Source organism: Sceloporus undulatus, chromosome 4, assembly GCF_019175285.1.
Source record: "Sceloporus undulatus isolate JIND9_A2432 ecotype Alabama chromosome 4, SceUnd_v1.1, whole genome shotgun sequence".
Classification (NCBI taxonomy): Eukaryota; Metazoa; Chordata; class Lepidosauria; order Squamata; family Phrynosomatidae; genus Sceloporus; species Sceloporus undulatus.
The window spans coordinates 9,143,049-9,165,730 of record NC_056525.1 but is presented as its reverse complement, the minus strand read 5'-3'; the positions used below and the strand labels follow the sequence as shown (position 1 = coordinate 9,165,730).

Genomic DNA, 22,682 nt, shown 5'->3' with positions numbered 1-22,682 from the left:
TTGTCCATTAAAACTGTATTGCTATACGCCTCTGAGAATTCAAAAGGGTGCGGGGAAATGAAATCTTCCCTGCTTTGTTCTTTTTCCACATTCACTGGAATGTGTTTGGCAGGATGAAAACATGTAGATTTCAAACTGATATTTGCTTGGGAGAACAAAATGCACCTCCTCCCCATACACAGACACTCAGAAAGCATCAAGGTTGCTTTCAGTCAGTGGATTAATTGCTCAGGGATGTAGCTATGGAGGGGGGAATGAGAGCATCCTCCAACGTTATAACATTGAAGTAACCTAAGGTTCCAGACAAGTATTTAGAAATGCAGTTTAGGCATCCAAAGGAAAAAAAAAAATCAGGCAAAATGACCTAGGGGATGTGAAACAGCATATATGAGTTCTAGATGTTAAGATGCAAATTTGGGACTGATTGTCAAACTTTGACTTTGTCCTTTTGGAAAATTTGTTGCTGGGAGGGGTTTGGTTCATTTTGCATGGACATTGGTTGAAAACAATTTCTCAGGATGTTAGTGCTACCACTCAGTCTTTTGCTTAAGTACACCAAGTCTATGAAAGTTTATGTTACCCTTTTAAAAACTCAAATGCACCTGAGGAAGTAGACTTTAGTCTACGAAAGCTCATGCTGCCAACCTCTTTTTTCAGTTAGTCTAAAAAGTGCTACAAGATCTCTTCATATGCTTCTTCACTTACTCTCAAAGGGACTACAAGATCCATTTGTAATTTGGGCAAATGCTTCCTACATTTCCTTGTTATATGTGTTTGCAGGAAACATCTAATCCACCCCTGGAAGTACTGGAACTGAGTGTTTTTCAGAGAAATTGAATAATAAGAGATGCAGTTGGATAGATGAAAGAAGGTACTTAGTTTATGGAATAGTTACTTAGCTTATGGAATTCAGAGCATCAAGATGTGAAAAGACATATGGTTAGTGTTTTTTTTTAAAAGGATTAGACAATTTAGTGGCGGAGGGGTCTATTGATCAGTGACTGCTAACCAAGATAGCAAAACAGAAAAATGCAGCATGCCTCATATGAATGTCACATATTTGGGATAAACAATGGGGAAAGTCTGGCAATCTGCCTCTGCACATTCCAGAAATATCTAGTGGGCCATTGCTAGAAACTGGATCTGATGGACTTTTGGATGAATCCAAGTGGGTAATACTTAATGTTACAACAACAAGAAACAACAACACACCCTTCAGGGCCTCCCAAACTGTCCATGACCAGCCCCAACTTACATTTAAAGGCTTTAGGTGAGGTTTCGCTAGTCTGAATCTTTGGGGCAAGCATGCGTTTGCCAAAAACCTGAGCATCAAAACTTGCATAATCGAAGGTGACCTTGGAGTACTTCTCCAGCTCCTTGGCCAAGTTGGCCCTTGGCGTGGTGGGAACCATATTGGGCCTGTAGCTCCCGTACTGAGGCACCTCCAGTTGCTTCACAAAACACATAGGCCTAAGGAAGAGAAGAAAATACACACTTTTCCTGAATTGTTTCTGTTGAAATTTTTTTTTGTGGAAAAATTCTTTGGCAGAATTATTCTGTGGCCAAGATAAAGCTATGGTTTGTCAATTTTGAATTGTTTTTGGTAGAAGCAAAAGAATCTCTTGATGACAGCAGCAAGAGATATATTCCTGATATTATTTGTGTTCAGATTTGCAGATTTGGAAATAAAATGCCATAGTTTAAATATGAGTGTGTGGTGCAAGATAGAAATAAAACAAATGTATTAAGATCCAGAGATGGAAGTGCTACTGTAAGTATATTTCTGGAGGACTGCAGACTCCACTGCACCCCCTGCAAAAAAATAAAGTCCCCTGTGTTCCTAAATATCGTCTAAGGGCATGGTGGCTTTTACAGACTTGGGTTTCAAACCAGCAGCCAGCAGCTTGAAAATGGTTTAGTAGTCTCAAAGAGGATGTACCTTAAACATTTGTACCCCCAGATAATAGGAGGGTGACCTTTTCTTTCAGAGCATGGAAACTTTTCCTTTCTTGTCTACAACTCCCAGAATACTTCAGCCTTCAGTTCCATAGTAGTCACGCTGGCACAGGGATTCTGGGAGCTGTAGTTCAAATATAAATTTTCCAAGCTTTGCCCCATCCCCAGTTCAAATTGACATGTGGGTTCTACCTTGGCTGCAGAACCAAGGAATGGCAACTATTCAAAATTAATAACTCTACATGTGGGAGGTCTGGTTTTACATATGTATTGTAGTTTTGACAAGTATTCAAAAGATCAATGAAGGACAATCAAAATTCATGCAGGATTGATAATCAGGAATTAGTGAGTTTGTGCTCTACCTAAATACCAAATGAAACTCTGTAAAACTAACATATTGTCCACATTCATAAATAACAAGGTGCATACATTTCTGGCTTTATGAAAGGCCCACACTTAAAAAAATATTGATTTTTTTTGGGGGGGGGTTCTTGTTCAGTCTGTATAAAAGGAGAAGGTTTCAAACCTTCGAATAGGGGATCCCTAGTAATAAGGGTCACCTGCCAGCCCTGTAAGGGACAAGCTGTCTGGCCCCCACATAAAGAAAATCTCTTATAATAAGGGAACCTGCTTTTTTGTTTTTAGTCTACCCAATCCAATCTGCAGTGAGATGATGGGAGGGGGGTATTGCAAAGAAAAAGTATATTAAACACATCCCAGCTGTGTTCTACTCCTGAAAGCGACACCATATAAGAAACTAAATGGGCAGAGAGATGTGTTAACGTGGAACAGAAAGGGAAACATCTGATTGTGCCTTTCTAGCCCCCTGCCTTACAATGTCAATATAATAGCTGTAATTCTCTGGCAGATTGCATTGCAGTGTAATCAGTATGGATGTTGCTCTGTGCACTATTAAAACCCCTTTGGTCTGTAGTTTCAGCATTAATTGATGCTCCAGAAGCCATTTGTTGTCCTGCGTGCCCTGATGAGAAGCATCAATTAAAATTTTACCGTCCATTTTCCTTGCATTTGGCAGCAAGGAAAGCATCAGCAGGAACAAGATGTGTCAGTACTACTTGCACAAGGAGGGAACAGTTTCTACTTTTAGAAATATTACATTATTGTCTGTAAGAATCAGTGCTGGTGGGAAACACAGGAGGAGAAATCCATCCATTTGGGATCCACTTTGTCTGATTTCAGTTACCTGAGTATCCGATCAGAATTTGAGTTGTTCTTTGAAGGGTCACCCGTCAAGGGCTGCTGCTTTTCATGGGATTTGGCAAGCTTCTCAGCAGCTGCAATGGGGCACCCGGACAAGCTGTTGGTTGGAAAGAAGGACGGAAAAGACAGAAAAATGAAGTGAGAAAGGTAGATAGGAAGGATGGAAGAGAGGGAGAAAGGAAGTTAATACAACCATACTATTGTATTTTTGGTTTCACATTCTACCAGGTGTTACTGAGTGGAGCTTTGGAGGATCTGTGATTCTGTCCCAGAATATAGGAATCAATGAAATGTCATCAAACAATGGCTGCAGCTACATTGCAGAATGAATGCAGTTTGACACTGCTTTAACTGCCATGGCTCACTGCTATGAAATTATGGCATTTGTGGTTTTGTGAAATATTTAGTGAGAGCGCTCTGGTGCCACAACAAACTATAAATCCCAGGATGGAGCCATGACAGTTAAAGCAATGTCAAACAGCATTAATTGTTTAGTGTGGCAGCAGCCCAAGTGGCAAATTCCAAGTAGTGTCTCTTTGTAACTGCCATTATGATCCTATCTAGGGTAATTTCACTGAGAAGTTTTGCCAGTCTGTTTGGTATTGCTCCCAGAGCACCTATCAGTGCTAGAATCACAGTTATTTTCTTTTCTCAAAGGTGCTGAATTTCAATGTCAAGTTTTTTTGTGGGTTTTTCCGGCTATGTGGCCATGTTCTAGAAGAGTTTATTCCTGATGTTTCACAGCCCTTCACCCAGTCAGCCCCCCCCCAGAACCCTTTCAGAAGGCTGCGGCCCCAACCGGACCCTTTACCTCCCACAACCACAGTCCTGTGAGCCACCGAGGAGGAGGAGCAGGCATCAGCAGGGCTTGCCAGGTGGGATAGCAGGGCTGGGGCCCCTCCCGAGACCTCTGCCGGGCACGGTGGGGCACGTAGGAAGGAAGGCCCCAGAGGAAACCCTCTCCCCCGTATCTTTCCCCCTCCCGAGATGCCTGCTGGGCACTGTGGGGGCGGAGGAAGGGAGGAAGGCCCCCGAAGAAGCCCTCTCCCCTGTATCTTTCCCCCTCCTGGGGCCCTTGCTGGCCGGACCCCCTTCCGCTCTCTCTCTGGATCAGATCAGGAGGTGGGAGGAAAAGGAGGGAGCGTGAAAGCTGGGGAAGAGACTAAGGCAAGGTCGGGGAATGGAGCAGAGAGGAGGAGGATGGAGGCATGGTCGGGGGACCCGGGAGGAGGAGGAGGTGGACAGAATACACCTTTTAAAAACCTCCATCATAAAATTGATATATTGCTAAAGCAACTTTTGGAAAGACAAGTAGTTGTTTTACCAATCTATTGATTTTGCAATAATGTTTATTTTTTTAAAAACCCAAAAAGGTAGCACTGGGGTGTCTCCGGGGAGGGATGACAAGTACTCCTCTGCCATTTGTTTCTCCCCTCAGAAAGAATTGATTCTGATCTGGCATTCCCACTTACTGGACACGCATCACAATTGATTCTTCTGAAAAGAACCACCAAAAACCTACTATCAGGATAACCCAGGTTTTTTTACATTTGCCCTGCTTTATTCCAACTGGAATCGATCCAATGAGGATCAGAAGAGGTTTCAAGTGGGAAGAAGAGTCATATACCCCACATCACGATTCGTGCAAATTTTAGTGGGAATGGCCCCAAGAAGGCTTTTTCTTATGCCCTTACTAGATGTGTCTGGTGGGACCAAAATAAAGTGTTCCCCTGCAGATCTTAGAGCATGGACACACTCATATATGAAGTAGGTTTTGTATGTTTTTGAAACATTACAACTACCCTGCCAAAATGGATAACTAAAGATGTATGAAACTGCCCTGTACAACCTAGTTTTCCTTTTTCTTTCCTTCAGTAAGCCCATTGCACCACATGTCTGTGCAGCTTGTCATTGTTTTAAACCTAGCACAATTTATTTGTGTAAATAAATTGAGATCTGATATCATGGAACCCAATAGCCTAAATGCTATTGTTACTCCCAGCTAGAGCTGATGCATGAATTAGTGGGATTTACTTAGGTGTTGACTCACTATTCAACAATTGAATTAGTGGGTTTATTCTGTTTGGGACTAAGAAGAGGATTCAGTCTGCTGTATGCTGAAAAGTATTTAATTTGGTTCTATACAGCTTATCACTTGGCTTTTAATTTTGTTTTACCTCTATCCGGCTTATAGCTTAATTCTGATGGCATCCTGAAATTATCAGAAGGTTTTTGCCACTCATTTGCCACCTGAATACATCACGGGTCCATCCTCGCTTCCAGGAGCACTCTGTACATCTCTTTTTGGATCTGGGAGTTTTCCAGCTTAAGAAAATGGCCACTGGAGCACCCCTGGATGCAGAGATGCACCCAGGCTGTATTCAGGTGGCAAATTCAGCAGCATAAACCTTCCAATAAAATCAGGATGCAGCCTGAATTGAAAGTTAAACTGGAAGAGGTAAACTGAATTAATAAGCCAAGCAATAAGCTCCAACCTGTGCTTTAGCTAAGTAGGCATGAAAAGGCTGTGAAGAGTCACATACCTTCGGTGAGTGTTGCGGTTACTGTTCACATGGCCTTGTCCGGTGCACCCAGGTGTTGGACATTTTAATACATTCTCATGCATGGCCAAGACTTTGTAATGCAGAAAGAAAAAGGAGAAAAAAGGTGAAGAAGCAACAACATGACTTTAAAAAGAAGAAGAAGAAAGAAAAGAGATTTCATTATCTCAGCATTTCAGTTTGCTCTTCTCCAACACAACAAGGATAATTTTGGATCTGGAAGTTTTAACCCATCATAGATAGAACTGTGTAATCTTTCCCACTTTAACATGGGTTTGATAAGCTTCTGGTCTGGTGTATGTAATATCACATGCTGATGTAGCATTGTGGTTACAAACATAAAATGTGAACCAAATGGAAATCCTGTAATTTACGTTCAGAGTTTTATGGGTCTCCTAGCTCAGTGCTTCTAAAGCTATCTGATGCAGGGGACAGCATATCCTCCATCATTTAACGGATGAAAACTGGGACACATGTGGCCAGGAACTATCAGAGTCATGCTGGCAAACGTTAATAGTGTGGAAAAGTTCACAAGCTGTGAGAGGCTGCTGCAATTTGCTTTTGCTTGATTCTACCGAGAAGGATAAGAGTCTGTCCTTGCCTCACCTCTCTCTCCCTTTGCCAAGTTAACTGCAGGCAAACTAAACTTTTCTGTTGGAACTCAGATTGCAGCAACTGAAGTAACCTGAGGACAAAGGAGGAAAGTGGAAGGAGGAGAAAAATTGGGACATTTTAAAAGCAACTGAAAAAGTGGGACAAGTGAGGCTTAGCAGGATTGTCTCTGTCGAACTGGGACAATTGGAGGATATGATATTGCTATATGTTTTGGAGAAGGAGGGTGTTACTAGAGAGCATTGCCCCCCCCCTTCAATTTTCTTTCAGTTCCCAAATTCCCGGCATTTCAGTAGCACACATATTAAAAGCAGCTGAAAAAGTGGGACAACAAAGGATTAAATGTGACTATTCCTGCCAAACCTGGATAGTTGAAGGGTATAGGACTGGTAGGGGTTTCCCCTCAACATTCCAAGGGGTGTATCCATACTTCAGAATAAAGCAGTTTGACACTACTTTAACTGTCATGACTCTGTCCTGGGATTTATTGTTTGGTAAGGCACCAGGCTGAATACCTCACCAAACTACAAACCCTAGGTTTCCACAGGATGGTACCATGACAGCTAAAGTGGTGTCAAACTGCTTTATTTCCAGTGTGGAAGAGCTGAAGGATTGATACCATATAGACCCACTGCCTACACGGTTTCTTTCTTTTCTGCAACTCACTGTAGAAAGTTAATCAATTGCTCACAGACCAGTGCTGGTCCATGGATTACTTATTGCAAATAGCACTGTCCTAGCTGGTTGGGAACAATTGTCTTAAAGCCCATTAAGTATTGCTACTGCTGAAGCTCAGTGGATTCAACAGAGAGCATTAACTGGATGTGAGGCTGCCTCATGTGAGCTGTTCTAATGCCCATGTGGAAAGAGTGAATACAGATGTTTATTTTTTGAAAAGGATCTTTAAAAATTCTATTTTTCTTCTTTGCAACTACATTACACTTCTGCCCATCTCTTTCAGGTACTTTTTTATGTGATTGGAATTGCATTTGCTTTTATCCATAGTCTTTGATTATTTTTTTTAAAAAAAGATTTTAATCTTACTGCCTCCTGTGGTGATGACCTTAAAACCAAAGAAAATAATTTGTTCAATAGTTTCTTAAGGAAGCACATGGCTAGCATTTTCATTTTCATTCTTTTTTTTTTTTTAAAAATCCACCATATGAGAGAAAATAACAGATATCCCCTTGTTTTGTTTTTTCCCTTTTCCCTCAGGTCTGCCACCTTTGAAACGAACTGATAAGGCAGGATTTTACATTATTGGCATAAGCACACACAGCAAATCTTGTGAAGCTGTTTAATAAATTATTTTAAAGCCATAAGTACCTGTCTTTATTTGTTGAGGGCAGACTAATATGGGCTCTTTCAGACTGATCTAAAGAACTGTGAGTGCTTGTAAGACAGTGCCTTGGGTTTTATTTAAGGGCTAGGCATAGTGGATGAAATTTTTTTTCAGTTACTTTGTTCAATAGTGCGCCCATACAAATAGGCCAAAATAAAGCTGCTTCGGGTCACTTTGGCGGTATGCTGTTGAAATGATGCATGCATCCTAAGAGGTTGGAAGCCGCATTAAAACCACACTCCAGTCCAAAGGACTGGAGTGCAGTTTTGGCACAGCTTCTGGTCTCTTAGAACGCATGCATAATTTAAACAGCATACCTCCAAAGTGACCCGAAGCAGCTTTATTTTGGCCTGTCTGTATGGGCCCATACTTAACCAGGGGGCTGTCCACACAGGCCAATGGGTCATTTCCCCTGACCTCATGGTGAATAGTTCTGACAATGCAGGACCCAGTCCCTATTTTTGCTGCAAACTGTCCAGATGATATCTGGCCAGTTCAGCACCAGACCCCACTTTCACAGATAACATGCTTTATCTGGAATAATTCATTTCCATGTGTATCTGAGCTCCAGATCTACCAACAAATTATTGGCTCAAATCCTGCCTCAGGGTTGTGAAGTGTAAAACTCTGCATGCGGAGTGACATAATTACTGTGTGAGGCAGCCCTTGTGTTGAACTGCAACACTGCTACAGAACATACAACCAGATGCACAGAAGTATGTACAACCAAATGTGCAACTGAATACAGAGCTGAGGGAGCACTCCTGCCAATTTTAACTGGGGCAGAGAGATAAGCATTGGCTCAGAATGAAAATCTGTGCGTGCAATGACATGCTTTGTGCAGCTCTATTTCCATGACTGTGAATGGAAGGCAGACATAGTGCATCAGACCCAAACACACACCTCCTTCTGCAGAGGGATTTACACATGCATAACACACCAATAGGATTCTGGCTACTATTTCTTCAAAGTAGCTCCAACAGCAGCAGCTCTGAGCAGACCAGTTACATCGTGTGAGTTGCCCCACCAAACCCTGCTTACTCTCTGGAGGGATCCTGTCTTTGTGCGGACAGCCAGACAAACTGCGATGGTGAGGGTAAAGCCCTGTGACATGGCCTGTGCCATCACAGCCAGGAGTTGGGCATTTGATCTCACGCTTCTCTGGTCTTGACGGATCTAGGGAACGAGTGGAAAAGATGATACCAGATGAAAAAGATTGGGGGGGGGGGGAACAGAGGTATACAAAATTTCACCTGAGAAACTCAACAACTCAGATTGAAATTCTTCTTGTTTCCCTGCAAACACTGCACAAGGATCATTTCCTGAGAAGAGCCACCACATTTGTTGCTTTAATTGACAATTCAGTGGCAAGTCGCTTAAAGGGCCATGGTGTTTCTACAGGAACAGGATAGGCACATTTGCACCAAAAGAGTATGGAAAGAACAAACTGGTGGCAGAAAACAGTTCTGGAAATGTTACTTAGTTCTTTAGCCACCGTTGCCTGTTCTTCTCTTAAATCCAAAGGCAAGCAAGAGTTCTTAACAAACATGAAGTCAAAGGCTTTCATGGCTGGAATCCATAATTTTTGTGGGTCTTTCGGGCTATGAGGCCATGTTTTAGTTTTAGAAGAATTTATTCCTGACATTTCGCCAGCAGATCCTTTGCCAGTAGCAGAACATGTTATAAACCATTCTGGGCATAAAATGCTATTTGAAAACACTGAAATTATGAACCATGCCAACAATTATCAGGTCAGAATGCACAGGGAAGCCATTGAAATCCATAAGCACCTGCACAATTTCAACAGGAAAGAAGAAACCCTTATAGTAAACAGAGTTTGGCTACCAGTCTTAAAAAACACCAAAATCAAGACCCAGGAAATGCAAATGAAAACCACCCAGGTTGAGGGGGATTCCCAGCAGACAATGGGAATCCATTAAGTAAATGGATATCCTGTAGGCCTTGCCATTCAACAACAGAACAATAAACAGATTAACATGCAAATCACTTCCCCTCAACCAACAGTATATATACCCCACTCTCTTCTATGACAGCATTCTCTAAATATGCCAGCCACAGATGCTGGTGAAACGTCAGGAATAAACTCTTCTAGAACACGGCCTCATAGCCTGAAAAACCCACAAAAACCTAAGCTCTTAGTGGAAGTTGTCTGTTTTTCTATTCCTTGAATCAGCTGCATTTGCCCAAGTGAGCAATACGTGCTAAGAAGAAACAAGATCTGCAATTGTATGGACAAAAATACAAAGGCCTGGATCTAATGCTGGCTCAATGCATATTCAAATCTTGGTTGAGTGAGCAGTGAGGAGGTGTCCTAGGCTTCCTTGTACAAGCGGTTCTTGCTGTAATGCAGGTGGAGTCTCCCTTATCTGGAATTTCAAGAAACTTTTTTTCGTGGGTGGCTGAAATAGTGACACCTTTGCTTTCTGATGGTTCAGTGTACACAAACATTTTTTATGCACAAAATTACTAAAAATATTTTATAAAATTACCTTCAGGCTATGGGCATATGGTGTATATGAAACATAAATGATTTTTGTGTTTAGATTTGGTTCTCATCTCCAGGTTATTTCATTAGGTACATATATGCAAATACAGGTATCCCAAAATCCAAAACACTTCTGGTCCCAAGCATTTCTGATAAAGGAGACTCAACCTGCACAGAACTAGTAAAAGAGGACTGGCTGATGTGCCATTTGGATGCCGACCAGGTGGCTCAGTACATCTTCATCCTTATTAGATGTCTCTGAATTTTGGGCTGATCTGGGGGTTTGGGGCTTTTCCAAGTGAGTGCTGCATCTTGAGGCAATGTGGGTGGCAAAAATAACCCCCTCAATGTTATTGTTTTGTGGGTGAAGGACTGGAGGGCTTTGTTGGGACTAAAGGGGTACAAAATGGGTCCCCATGGGCTGCATATGAGAAGGTTCTGTTTCTCCTACTCTATCATAGGATCACACAAAGCTTGGAAAAATACTTTTGGACTCTTGCTTCCAGAATCCCCCAGCTGGCATGTCCTTGCTACCTGAGGAATTTTGGGAGATTATAATAATTTTTAAAAAATTCATCTTTTCAAGCTGTAAATACACGCAGGAAGTTGAGAGGTACATGCAAAACAACAATAGATAACACTTGCAAGGTTGCAGTTCCAGACTCAGTACAGCTATAGCTCAGTTAACAAAGCAGATGTGTTCCTGGGCATTACTTCTTTTGCAGAAAATTTGGTACCAGAAGCAGAATGGGAAGAGCAGGGACAGGCTCCTACATCACAGAAAAGAAGGGCGATTCAAGATTTTCCAGGAAAACTAAACAAAAGAAGTAAACAGTAACTTTTTGAACTTTCTAGAGACTGCTAAAAACCTTCTTCCAAAGCGCATCCAGGAATAACTTTTTCCATTCAGCAGCCTCTGCTTTTCTTATTATTTCCATTTTGGTCACCAAATTTATAGATCTTTGCTTCTTTTTAAAAAAAAGCATATGGGGGTAATTTATCTGCTTATCAGCTGACCCTTTTTCTCTCTGTTCTGTTGTTCATATATGTTCAAAGCTTCTAGTGGCAGCTGATGTTTACCTTGACCTTTTTAGCCAATAATTATACACATGGCACAGTAGGATCGGCTGGAGGAGAATACTGCTCTTTCCCAGTTTAAGTATTGTTTGTTGCACCATTTACTGTGGACACTCTTGACCTGACCCTGAAAGTCTCCTTGTCTCCAGCTCTCATTCACCATCTTCCTAATGCTGATGTTGCTAATAAAAATTCCAGCTAGACAGAAGATGAAGAGAAAAAGGATGGGGCTGGGTAGGCATAAAAGGAGCTGTAAAAAGGAGCTGCAGCATCAGCAGCTTTGTTAACTGAGGCATGCATGTACTGGTGAAGGAGCAATTATTGATGTTTGCATCCTTGGGTTGGGAGCAAGGATACAATAAGACTATCTCTTGTTGTAGCATCCAATGGATCACTTTTATTTATATGTGCCACACAGGCCAAAATAACCCAAATCTACTTCTGCTGAAATCAGTGAGCTGGAGGGAGAGTGTTCCTAGGAAGAAAGATGCAGCCAGACCAGGGTGGGTGACTTTTATGGATCTGTGAGCCAATTTTCTGCTCTAGGATCTCACAGGAGGCCAGATGGACCACCAAAAATGAAATGAAATGAAATGAAAACTGAATGTAGCTGGATAATCACTTCTAATTTTGAAAAATTGTTATTTTTTTAAATGGCAATCAGTGAAAGAAGTCTCAGTAACATATTTAAAAGGCAACACACCACTTCTGGAAGCTTCTAGGACAGAAAAGCCACTCACCCTTTTTTTAAGAGACCATATGGTCCAAGAGAATGTGATTGGATACTGGAGGGCTGCAAAAATAGCCCTGAGGGATGACATGTGGTCTCAAAGCTGCAGTTGGCCCCACTCCTGGGTTAAATGCTACTGATCAATAGCTTGGGTTGCCAGTTCAGGATTACCACAGGCCCAAAATATAAAACCTAGTAGCAGCCTCTGGTGATGTCATTAAGCAGTACCTATTCAGTACTGACCACAATTGTTCACAACTTGGCATTCAAATACAGAGAAACAAAGAGAGCACGCACAACAGAGAGAATGAGAACATATTTTCCTGCTTGGAAATGAAGACAGAAATCTTAACTAAAAGGTTGTTCTCTAATCAAGTCATAGTGAAGGTTTATTCCTTCTCACTTACTTAGAGAGATGGGCTAAAGAACTTTTAATCTAGCCCATGTGCTTCTATCCAGAATGTGGATACAGAGCAGAGTGGAGGGTGAGTCATGGCACCACAATGACTGGAAGGGAAGGAGGAGGCTATCTAAGTAAATACAAAGTCCTCCTTGAAAGGCCTTTGTAAATTGCAGCAAGAGATCAAATTGAGTCTTGAAAACTGTAACAAGCTGCTGCTCTACTAGCAGAGCTGGAGATTTAACCAAAGCCCTTTCTTCTTGCCCAGAGCTGAGCCCCTCCAAACCTTATGAAAACTAGAAATTCGGGGCCAGCCACTGAGATCTGGCAACTGTGTTCATAGAGCTGTGGTTCTCATGCCCTTCTGAAGCTTGGGAATGTTGTTACTGGGAGGGCAAAGTCCTCACTCACCTTTGTTGTAGTAGTTCTTTCTGATGGAGTCCAGAGCTTTGTTCTGCTTCTCTTCAACCTGGTACTGTTTTATGTGCTCCCCTGTCAGTTGCTGGCCAGGATCCTTCACCACCTTCACTTGTTCCGCTTTCAGTGCAATGGCCTGTTCCAAGAGCCCCAGGTTCCCCCGGGTCATCATGTCATACATCTCAGATTCATCAGTCACAGTGGATTTCTGGGAGTGAGAATCATCGTCCTTGTCATCATCTGACCTCACCTCCACAATAACAGAATACTCAGGCTTGGGGCTGACCGTCGGTCCTTCACAGTGTGTTTTGGGGGAGTCCTGAGATGTGTGAGGAACTTCCTCACAGATTATTTCAGATGCTTTTTCCTCCTCCTCCTCCTCCTCCTCCTCTTCCTCCTCCTCATCTTCATAATCTTCTTCCTCTTCCTCCTCTTCCTCTTCTTCTTCATTCTCCTCTTCCTCTTCCTCCTCCTCTTCTTCTTCATCCTCTTTTTGCAATTTGCAAGATTCCTCACAGCTCACTTCATTGTCTCGATGTTCCAGGCACAAGTCGCTGCCACGTTCGCTGGTGACCTCGATGACTTCCTCAGCATCTTCTGTCTGAATGATGATCTCCTTTTCACATTCCTCCTCACCAGCTTCTTCCTCTTCCTCCTCCTCATCCTCCTCTTCCTCCTCTTCTTCTGTCACCCCTTCATGCAGCAAATCCACATTTTCCCCAGCACTGGAGACTTGCTCTTCACTTTCAGATCTATGTTCCTTGGCTTCCAGATTTCCGTCTGTTACTTGGCCTATGTTTAAAACAGAGGTTTTTAAAGAAAATGTCACATCAACAAAGAAAACTGCCTTATACTAAATGAGCCCATTTTGTTAGGCCAGTGTGGTCAACTTTGACTTACCCTGCAACTTTACCTATTTGGCAAGGAGAGTCCTGATTAATCCTCTGTCATCCTATTTTTTCAGCTGTTTTGAAATGTCCTGTTTTTACTTTCCCCCTCCTCCCTGGCTTACATCAATTGCTGCAAACTGAGTTCAAAGTGCAAAAGTAGTTTGCTCTCAATTTACTCAGCAGCAGGGACAGGAGAGGAAAAAGGTGGAATCTTCTCAGTAGACTCAGGCAAAAGCAAACTGCTGCATCATCTTCTAGCTTTGTTTTTTCTTCTTCATAACTTTTGCCATTTTAACCACACTCTGATGTCAGTTGGCCATATTTGTCCTGGTTTTTGTCTATGGAATATCGGAGAGTATACTATGTTTCAGAATAAGGAACTGGCAAAATCTCCTCTGAATATTCCTTGCCTAAGAAAACCAATAAAAATCATGGGCTCACCATAAATTGTCAGGAGACTTGAGGGTACACAAACACATTCACATGCTCTAACTGGAGCCAGCATGGTGTAGCAATTTGAATATTGTACTACAACTTTGGAGACCAGGGTTTGAACCCCAGCTTGGCCATGGAAATCCAGTGGGTGGCTTTGGGGAAGTCACACACTTAATGGAAGGCAAAGGTATACCCTCTCTGAACAAATCTTGCCAAGAAACCCCCATGATAGGATTGCCTTAAGGTCACCATAAATCAGCAATGGCTTGAAAGCACACAACAATAACAATGAACATTGATCTTTTCTTAAGCAGAAAATCACCATTAGGCTTGATCCAAACAGAGACAATATGAAGCCACACTTGCACAAGCAACTCAGTGCCTTCAGAGAGACAGCAATAATGTTCTGACTGGTAGCAAGGACTCTCCAAAGTTTCAGGCAATGCCACCGTGAGATCTCTGGTATTCCCTGTTTGATACCTATCCAAGTAGTAACCTGCTTCCAAAATCATGTTAGATTGGGTATTCTCAAGGTGATAGGGTGTTTCATGAGAGCCATTCTAGTTGGCCTTGAGCTACCTGTACATACCTGTACATCATCCATAATGTGGAGGCTTTGGGGTTTCACTTTGTAAATATGAAACAATGTTGTGGGGGGCACATATGGCTTAGGTTCAGGCTATGTGACTAACTGTGAGCCTACCTGGCCCCCATGATCGACAGGAGAGGTCCTTCTCCTTGTCCCACCGTCTTCATACATAGGGCTAGTGTGAACATGAGGGAGGGCCTTTTCACTTCAGTGGCTGCTCCTCAGATTTAGAACTCTCTTCCAAGGAAGACTAGAACAAACACTTCCTTGCTGTTCTTCCATCAGCAGCTGAAGACTTTATTCAGACATACTTTTTAGGACTGAAGGCTCTAAAGGAAATGTCTGTAAGAACTATATTGTTTTAAAATGGCACTTAACTTTTGAAAATCAAAGTGTACAGCTGGAATTCAGTATGGGACTTCTATCTATGTAAGCAGGCTTGCATCTGTGGGAAATAGAACTGAGCAGTTTTGCAATGTGTGTATTTAGCACGTGGCCGCCATGATATTATTATGAAGGGGAGCTAGCAAAGTGACCATTGTACATTGGGAACCAATGTACATGTGGACCAATGCACAGTGGGCATCGATACACATAGGGCACTGCCAATGCCCACCTGAACAATAGTTAGGAACTGCCAATGTGAATCAGTACAGCCTGATGCTCACCAAGACACCAGCGATGGAGTGCTCATGCACTTTAGTAGAGCCCAATGTTCATTGAGCTCTCTTGCCAGTTCCCTGACACACATCTTCACAATTCACTAGGAGAATGTTTGCTACATAGCTAAGCATGCACAAAGTTACTCAACATAGAACACAACACAGAATCACAGCCTATGTTTTCAATACAGCCAATAGTTTAATTCAGGTTGATTTTTTGTATGTTTTACTTGTAATCTTTTTAATATGTAAGCTGCATTACTTAAATTGCTCCAAATTGACTTTGATAGGGAATTAATTAATTAGCTCAAGGGAGTAGCATAAAGGCTTTTCACTTTAAAAAGCAGGGGTCTTTTGTATATTGGTTCCAAGAAACTAGAACTTCAAATTGTTTTCAGCCACCCTGAATCCCAGCCCTGGAAAAAAGGCAGGATATAAATAAAAATAATCCTCATCCTCATCTTATAAGCAGCCAAACAGTCAGTTTCAAAGATTTAATTGAAGCTCCTGTCTTGTTATGACAGTTTGGGTGCAGTTGTGTGTATAGCATTCAAGAATGGCAGTTTTCTCTTCTAAAATTGAGATGAATGTCAGCCCTTGGCATTTATTTTCCCCAAGATGCTGCCAGAAGTCATCACCTAGACACTTGTGTGCTTTGTCTTGTGTTTCTCTAGAACAACATTTATGTGCAGAAAACATTATACAGAAGGTTAACGCCAACTAAGGCATTCATCATTAGCGACATTTACATGGAGAGAGCATTGAGGCTAAATTCCTGAAGCTAAGCAAACAGCAGACGGGCTGTTATATTTCTATTCAGAGGGTGCTTTGGATGGGGTTGAATCCTAAACTGAACTGTGGTGATTTGGAGTGATTGGGGAGATGTCAAAATGGAAACTGGGTTTTTCTAAAGTAGAACACATCTGGACCTACCCAGAGCTTTGTTAGTGATTTACATACAGAGGGATAGAAATCCAAAACAGATATCTGCAAACCATGATAACACCAGACGCCAGTGTGTGAGAGTGTAATAGTGATTGGTGGTTTTAGCTTCTCATCATGGTTTTACCAGGGCCCTCCAAACCCTACCACTACATGAGCAAGATGTTGAAGCAATACACAGCAGGACTATTTCAATGTTAGGTGTTCTTACATAGGTCTTCTCTCCCAAGAGGAGAAGTAGCAGAAGAGTTTTTCAGGAGTCCATGATACCCAGAAGAATGTATCCCTGCATATTTGCTTGAAAAATGCTCAATTTTCAAATTCGTCTGCCTTGGCTGCTACTATGTGCTCCATATCTCATCATCCAGTCTCACCTTTAGCTCTCTGTGTGACTTTGATGGAGCCCTGGTGGCACAGTGTTTAAATGCCTGTACTGCAGCCACTCACTCAAAACCATAAGGTTGCGAGTTCAAGACCAGCAAAAGGGCTCAAGCTTGACTCAGGCTTGCATCCTTCCGAGGTGGGAGCTAAAATGAGTACCCAGATTGTTGGGGGCAAATTAGCTTACAGTTATAAACCGCTTAGACACTGCTTAGGCGGTATGAAGCGGTATATAAATGAAGCTTATTTGTTTTGTTTTGATGCCAAGTAAGTATCAAAAAGGTCCATTCTTCACCAAAGGAGCAATATTTATTTTATGTCACTAACAGGATGCTGGCCAGTGTCTGTTGGCAGGTGTGTGGGTGTGACCTATTTAAAAGATGTGCCCCTGCTCTTGGTATTTTCTAGGAAAAGCAGTTTACCCCCCTTTTAAAAAAGAAAAGAAAAGAAAAGGGCAATCCGAGATACTGAGGTTTCAGATGCTGCAAAAACAGGTTCAAGAGACTGCAAGTGGCCCATGAGGGCAGTTTTCTTACTCTGTTATAGATAGGAAGTCTTCATTGGGGATGAAATGTTTAATATTTGTGTCCCAACTAGAATTGTTGTTGTTGTGTGCTTTCAGTAGTTTCCAATTTATGGCATCCTCAAGGTGATCTTATCACAAGGGGGTTTTTTTTTGGGGGGGGGGGGCAAGATTTGATCAGAGGAAGTTTGCCTTTGTCTTTCTCTGAGGCTGAGAGAGTGTGATGTGCCCAAGAGTACCCAATGAGTTTTGATAGACAAGCAAGCTATCTTCAGAGCTTTAGTCCAATGTTCAAATCACTATACCATGCTGGATATCACCAAATTAGAGTTGACTTACTGAATAAACAGGGATTGCCTATGTGTTGACCTGCCAGCCAACCATTTATTAAATGGCTCTATTCTATATGGGGCAAACCATTAGGAATCAGGACACAAAGATACAATTTCTAAATTAAAGAAAAACATTTTCTAATGAAAATGTCAGTGATGGTCAGAATGGTCTCTCAGATTGAATAGAGTTGCTTTCTTTGCTTGAATATACTGTAACTACTCCCTATATTACTTAGTGTTCCTGTATTATTACTGGGCAAATTGTCCCTGTACTACTTAAAATGGCTATAACTCTTCATAATTGGCACATGCTGCCCAGTTCCTATCTGTAAAATAAATCTTTGTGGTCAGTTGCTGAATAAAACACCTTCTTGTGGCAGAGGACTGCTGTAGGTTTCTTCTTGGTCTATCGTCTCCACCTCGTCCTCCTCCAAGCTGCCTTCAGAATCATCCGTCACAGACTCCTCTTTCGCCCCAGTCTCTTCACTCCCATCACTGTCTACGTTGTAGCCTTCATCCAGAGCTAGTTTAAGGGGGTGAGATTTCCTCTTAGATGCGGGATGTTCTGCTTCTGTATGTTCAAGCTTCCTCTTCTTCGCTAGGGGGCAACTTTGTAAACTAGAGGATGCAAGGAGAGGAAGAAGGAAGCATGGAAAGGAGAAAAGAAGGTGTAATTGGAATGAGGCCTCTTCCAACTCTATGATTCTATGAATGGGCTGCCTTCCCATTTCAAAAAGAACCAGGGGTAGGAGGATCTGAACATGGAAGCAGTAAGCTAAAAGCAATAGAGCACCAGTAGCAGTGGCAGTAGGCGATGTTTTCCAGACCAGTGGAGTGGTGAATCTATTCTAGGGTTTAGCTTGAACTCTAAGGCACTCTTCAAGCTATTGAACCTATTTGGGAGACATAGGCCCTGTACAGACTGGCCTGAAAGGCTGGCCTGGGGGTAGAGTCAGAGCGTCACGTCCAGATGATGCATGCCCTGACTCTGCCCCTGTGTGCCATGATGCAACGTGCCACTCCACACAGCATACAGCATCATGGTGCTCCTCTGGCACTGTGTCCATATGACACAGTGCCAAAGAAGCACCGTATAGCCATACCACCTCGGCTATGGCATCCTTTCAAGGGCGCAAAAAGGAGTTGCTTTTTGTGGCTCCTTTTCACACCCTCGAAAGGCCATATCAGGGCCACAGCATGATGTTGCGACGACCCTGATCCAGCATGAAAAGGGGCAGCTGCAGGCCTTAGGGATGGTCTGTAGAACCCCATAGTTCCATGCTTTGGAAAGGTTCTTTTAATGTTTAGAGTAAAACCCAAAGCAGATTCTCCATTGATATGCAAGGGTGTGTGTGTTATTGACTGACACTGTATAACAAGTTGTTTTGTAAGTAACAAAGATGGAACAAAGTTACCTTTAAAAGTAAGATAATGAGTGAAAAAATTTACTTTGTTGGTATAATGAGTATTTTATATACTCATGTATAAGTCTAGAAATTTTAGTCAAAAAATAAACCCCAAAACCTGGGTCGACTTATCAGTGTAAGTACTGAGCCTTAACCAACCCTGCAGTGGCAGCTCTTTGGCACTTGTCCTCAAAGGAGCACCAAAAGAGTAGAGGAGGTTGGTGATTCACATTTAGGTTCTCTTGGGACAGAGTAAGCTCTGACCTTTTGCCACCCTATTCAGAGAAAGGGGTGGCTCCTTTTTGATTAGAGCTAATACTGCATCCAACTCTTGCCTTTATGTCTTTTTTTGACATGTGCACATTTTTTTAGCCCTGACAGTGCCTGGTCACCCTCCCCACATATCACACAGCCATGATTTATTGTAGTTCCCTCCTCATCCATCCCACCTTAGGGTGAGCATGAACAATTATGCTTGCTGAATTTTTTCCAGTTTCTTGGCATTGTTTTCCTCTGTTTCATCCTTTACCTTCTTTTGTTACATGCCCCTAAGTTTTACCCTCAAATCATCCACGGGCCATATCAAAATCCTTTATTTTGTCCCCTAAACGTGCCCTCAACTTATACATGAGGTCAACTTATAAATGAGTATACCCTGGTAATGATTTCTAGGTACTTTTAATGTTACCTTGAAGGAGCATTTCCAAAGTATTCTACAAGCAGTTTGACATACATTTCTCAAGTTTTATTCCAGTGTGTCTTAAAAGAATAGTAAAGGAATCAAGAAAACAGTAGCATGCAACATGATGAGTAATGCCATGAGTTACTTGTTTCATGCAATGTGACCAGCAACAATACCAAATTATTGTTTATACAATATAATGACTAGGAAGGATGAATTCTTATTGAAAAGCAGCTTTGAAAGCACTGAATAAAAGTCTATTTCTAGACGCTTTGTATTTCTACCCAACAAATTTGGTGTCATCATGCATGGTCATGCATGGCATATTGATCTGCATTGCATGTAGAAGGCACATTGTTTGTGCTATATCACAGTCCTTTATTGAGGTGATACTGCACAACTCCTGTGTAATGTTATGAGTGATGTAGGCTCTCTGCCTACATATGCCTGTACAACTGACACAAATGCAGAAGATGTTTCCACACACTCACTGATCTCTCTCACTGGATGACTGAATTTAAGACAGCATTAAAAACCAGTTTCTTCTGGCAGCCTTATCCAGATGATTTTAAATTGTAAATTTTAAATGTGGGTTGTTTTAATATGCATGTGTCTTGTCTGTTCTTTTAATGGAAATGTGTTTTTAACCGAAGTTATGTATTTGTTGATCTGTTCTTGTTCCCCACCTCGATCCATGGGGAGAGGTGGGTAAATAATAATAATAATAATAATAATAATAATAATAGCACCAATTGAATTCACTGAGAACAACAACGGTCACAGTAGTGCTGGGGATGGTCATCAAAACTCACCTCCTATGTCTTGCATACTTTCCCCGGATGTGTCCTGATCCATTGCATCCTGGAGTAGGGCAGCTATGTTAGAAGGGTGACATAACGAAGAAACAGAAAAAGGCATGACTTCAAGGAGAGCAAAGAAATAATTTACAATTCAGAGAGCTCAATTATGGGGGAGTATTTTGAACCAACCCAACAAATCCTATGGAACCAAAAGGAGTCACCTAAGCACCCCATGCAAGAAAGGATAATTTCCTTTCAAGAGTTCATCTCTTCCCTTTGAATTCCAGCAGAGAAGGGCAATGCAGCGGCTCTGCAGTTTGCTAAAAATTAATGAAATGACTCACCCCATTTAATTAAATGAACGGTTCATTATAGTTTTATGAGTATGTTTAATTAAAGATTTGCATGTGTTAGAGCAAGGCTTTTAAAGCCAGACAACTCTTGCACTCACCTCCTACTGATGAGGCTTTTATTTAGTTTATACATTCATTACTGACATCCATGTGCGTGCATGGGCACACCACTCAATGTCAACTTTCCAAGCAACTGTATTACTTTTGGAGAGTGCTGAATCCAAAACATCCTAGCTAGGGGTCTGACAGTACTTCCAACTAATTTGAGGGGATTCATATAAGTTTGTTTGGTGTTGCCATCTCAGGTTGTTTTCATTTGCTGTCAAGTCAACTTTGACTTATGGTGACCCTATGAATGAGAGGCCTCCAAGTCCTCTGGCCATCAACTGCCCTACTCTAGTCTTGTAAAGTCAGGGCTGTGGCTTCCTTGACTGAATCAACCTAGCTGTAGTTTGGTATCTCTCCACTGTCTCCCATTTTATCAATTGTTTCCCAATGAGTTGTGTGGTCTCATGAAATGTCCAAAGTACAACAGTCTCAGTTTAGTCATCTTGGCTTTTAGGGATTGTTCAGGCTTTATTTCCTTTAAGACCCATCTATTTGTCCTTTTACCAATCCATGGTAACCCCAGAACTCTTCTTCAGTGCCGCATCACAAATACATTGATTTTCTTCCTGCCAGCTTTTTTCTCTGTTGAGCTTTTACAACCATACACATAAAATCTTAGTTCGTAATTTTCCAAAACTCTCTTCAAAGTCTGAAACATTGATTCCAAGGTATAGCCCAACTGCCCAATGCCACTTTAACTACCATGAGTCCATCCTACATAATCTTGGGACTTCGATGAGGCACTTAGGTTGCCTTAACACCTTGAAAACACAAGGTTCCACCTGAAGTTGGAAGCTAAGCAGGGTTAGCTAAGCATGATCTTGACTGATCATAGTGATGCCACTTAAGACACTATCTTTGGTTTTCTCATGTTGAGTGAATTAAATACTTTCTATTTTCACCACTACAAAGAAAGGTTGCTCAGAAGCTTTCTTAATGACCACTTTCCTTCAGAGAAAGAATGTAACCTAATAACTTCCTCAAGAATGTCTCTCACCCTACTTTCAGGTATTTTTGTGAATACAAAAGAGAGAGTGATCTTGATAATGTACCCTGAACCATCTCTATGTGTGTAGTGTTGGGAGGAGGTTTGCAAATCAGATGGGCAGGGTTTGGAGCAGAACTAGAAAATGGTCTATAACTTCCAGAATCTCCCAGACAGCTCAAGGGATACATCTGTATATGAAAAGTTTTCTTTCTTCAAGCAACAACAATGTTCTAGCAATGGATGAGTTGGGGAACAGTTCATCTCCTCCCAGCATTGCCTCTGTCTGGAGATCTTGGCTGGAATCCTGTTGGTGTCATAAATATGCAGTTGCATTTTTTTTTTGGTCATTGTGAATAGACATAATAATAATAATAATAATAATAATAATAATAATAATAATGATTTTATTTGTATTTTCCCACCTCTCCCACTGAACCATGTTCAGTTCATGATTGTGCAAGTGGAATCCATACATTTCACATGACCTAAATGCTATTTTTTGTTTGATCTAGAGTAGAACTATGAAATCAGCTGGGATTATTTACATGCTGAATCACATTCAGAAGTTGATTCCATGGGTGTACTCTAGTTCACACTAGCCACCAAGAATTCAGCTGCACACTTACATGTTCTTGGATAGTGCATAGCTATTCATCTTTAATGTAACAATTGATTCACTGGGGTTACAGTAACAGCCTGTGGGCATTCAACACTGAACAATGGGACAATAAGGAGGCAGACTGGCAGACACAGTATCGGTTTCACAATA

General features: G+C 41.7%; 1 protein-coding gene across 1 annotated transcript in view; it reads right to left on the bottom strand.

The window, feature by feature from the left end:
• Nucleotides 1-22,682, bottom strand: part of MYT1 (myelin transcription factor 1) — a 198,018-nt gene that overhangs the window by 61,090 nt on the left and 114,246 nt on the right. Inside the window, 7 exon segments of the mRNA XM_042464901.1 lie at nt 1,256-1,470; nt 3,161-3,274; nt 5,721-5,811; nt 8,734-8,868; nt 12,817-13,614; nt 17,944-18,194; nt 20,477-20,539. Coding sequence (XP_042320835.1) covers nt 1,256-1,470; nt 3,161-3,274; nt 5,721-5,811; nt 8,734-8,868; nt 12,817-13,614; nt 17,944-18,194; nt 20,477-20,539 — 1,667 coding nt within the window.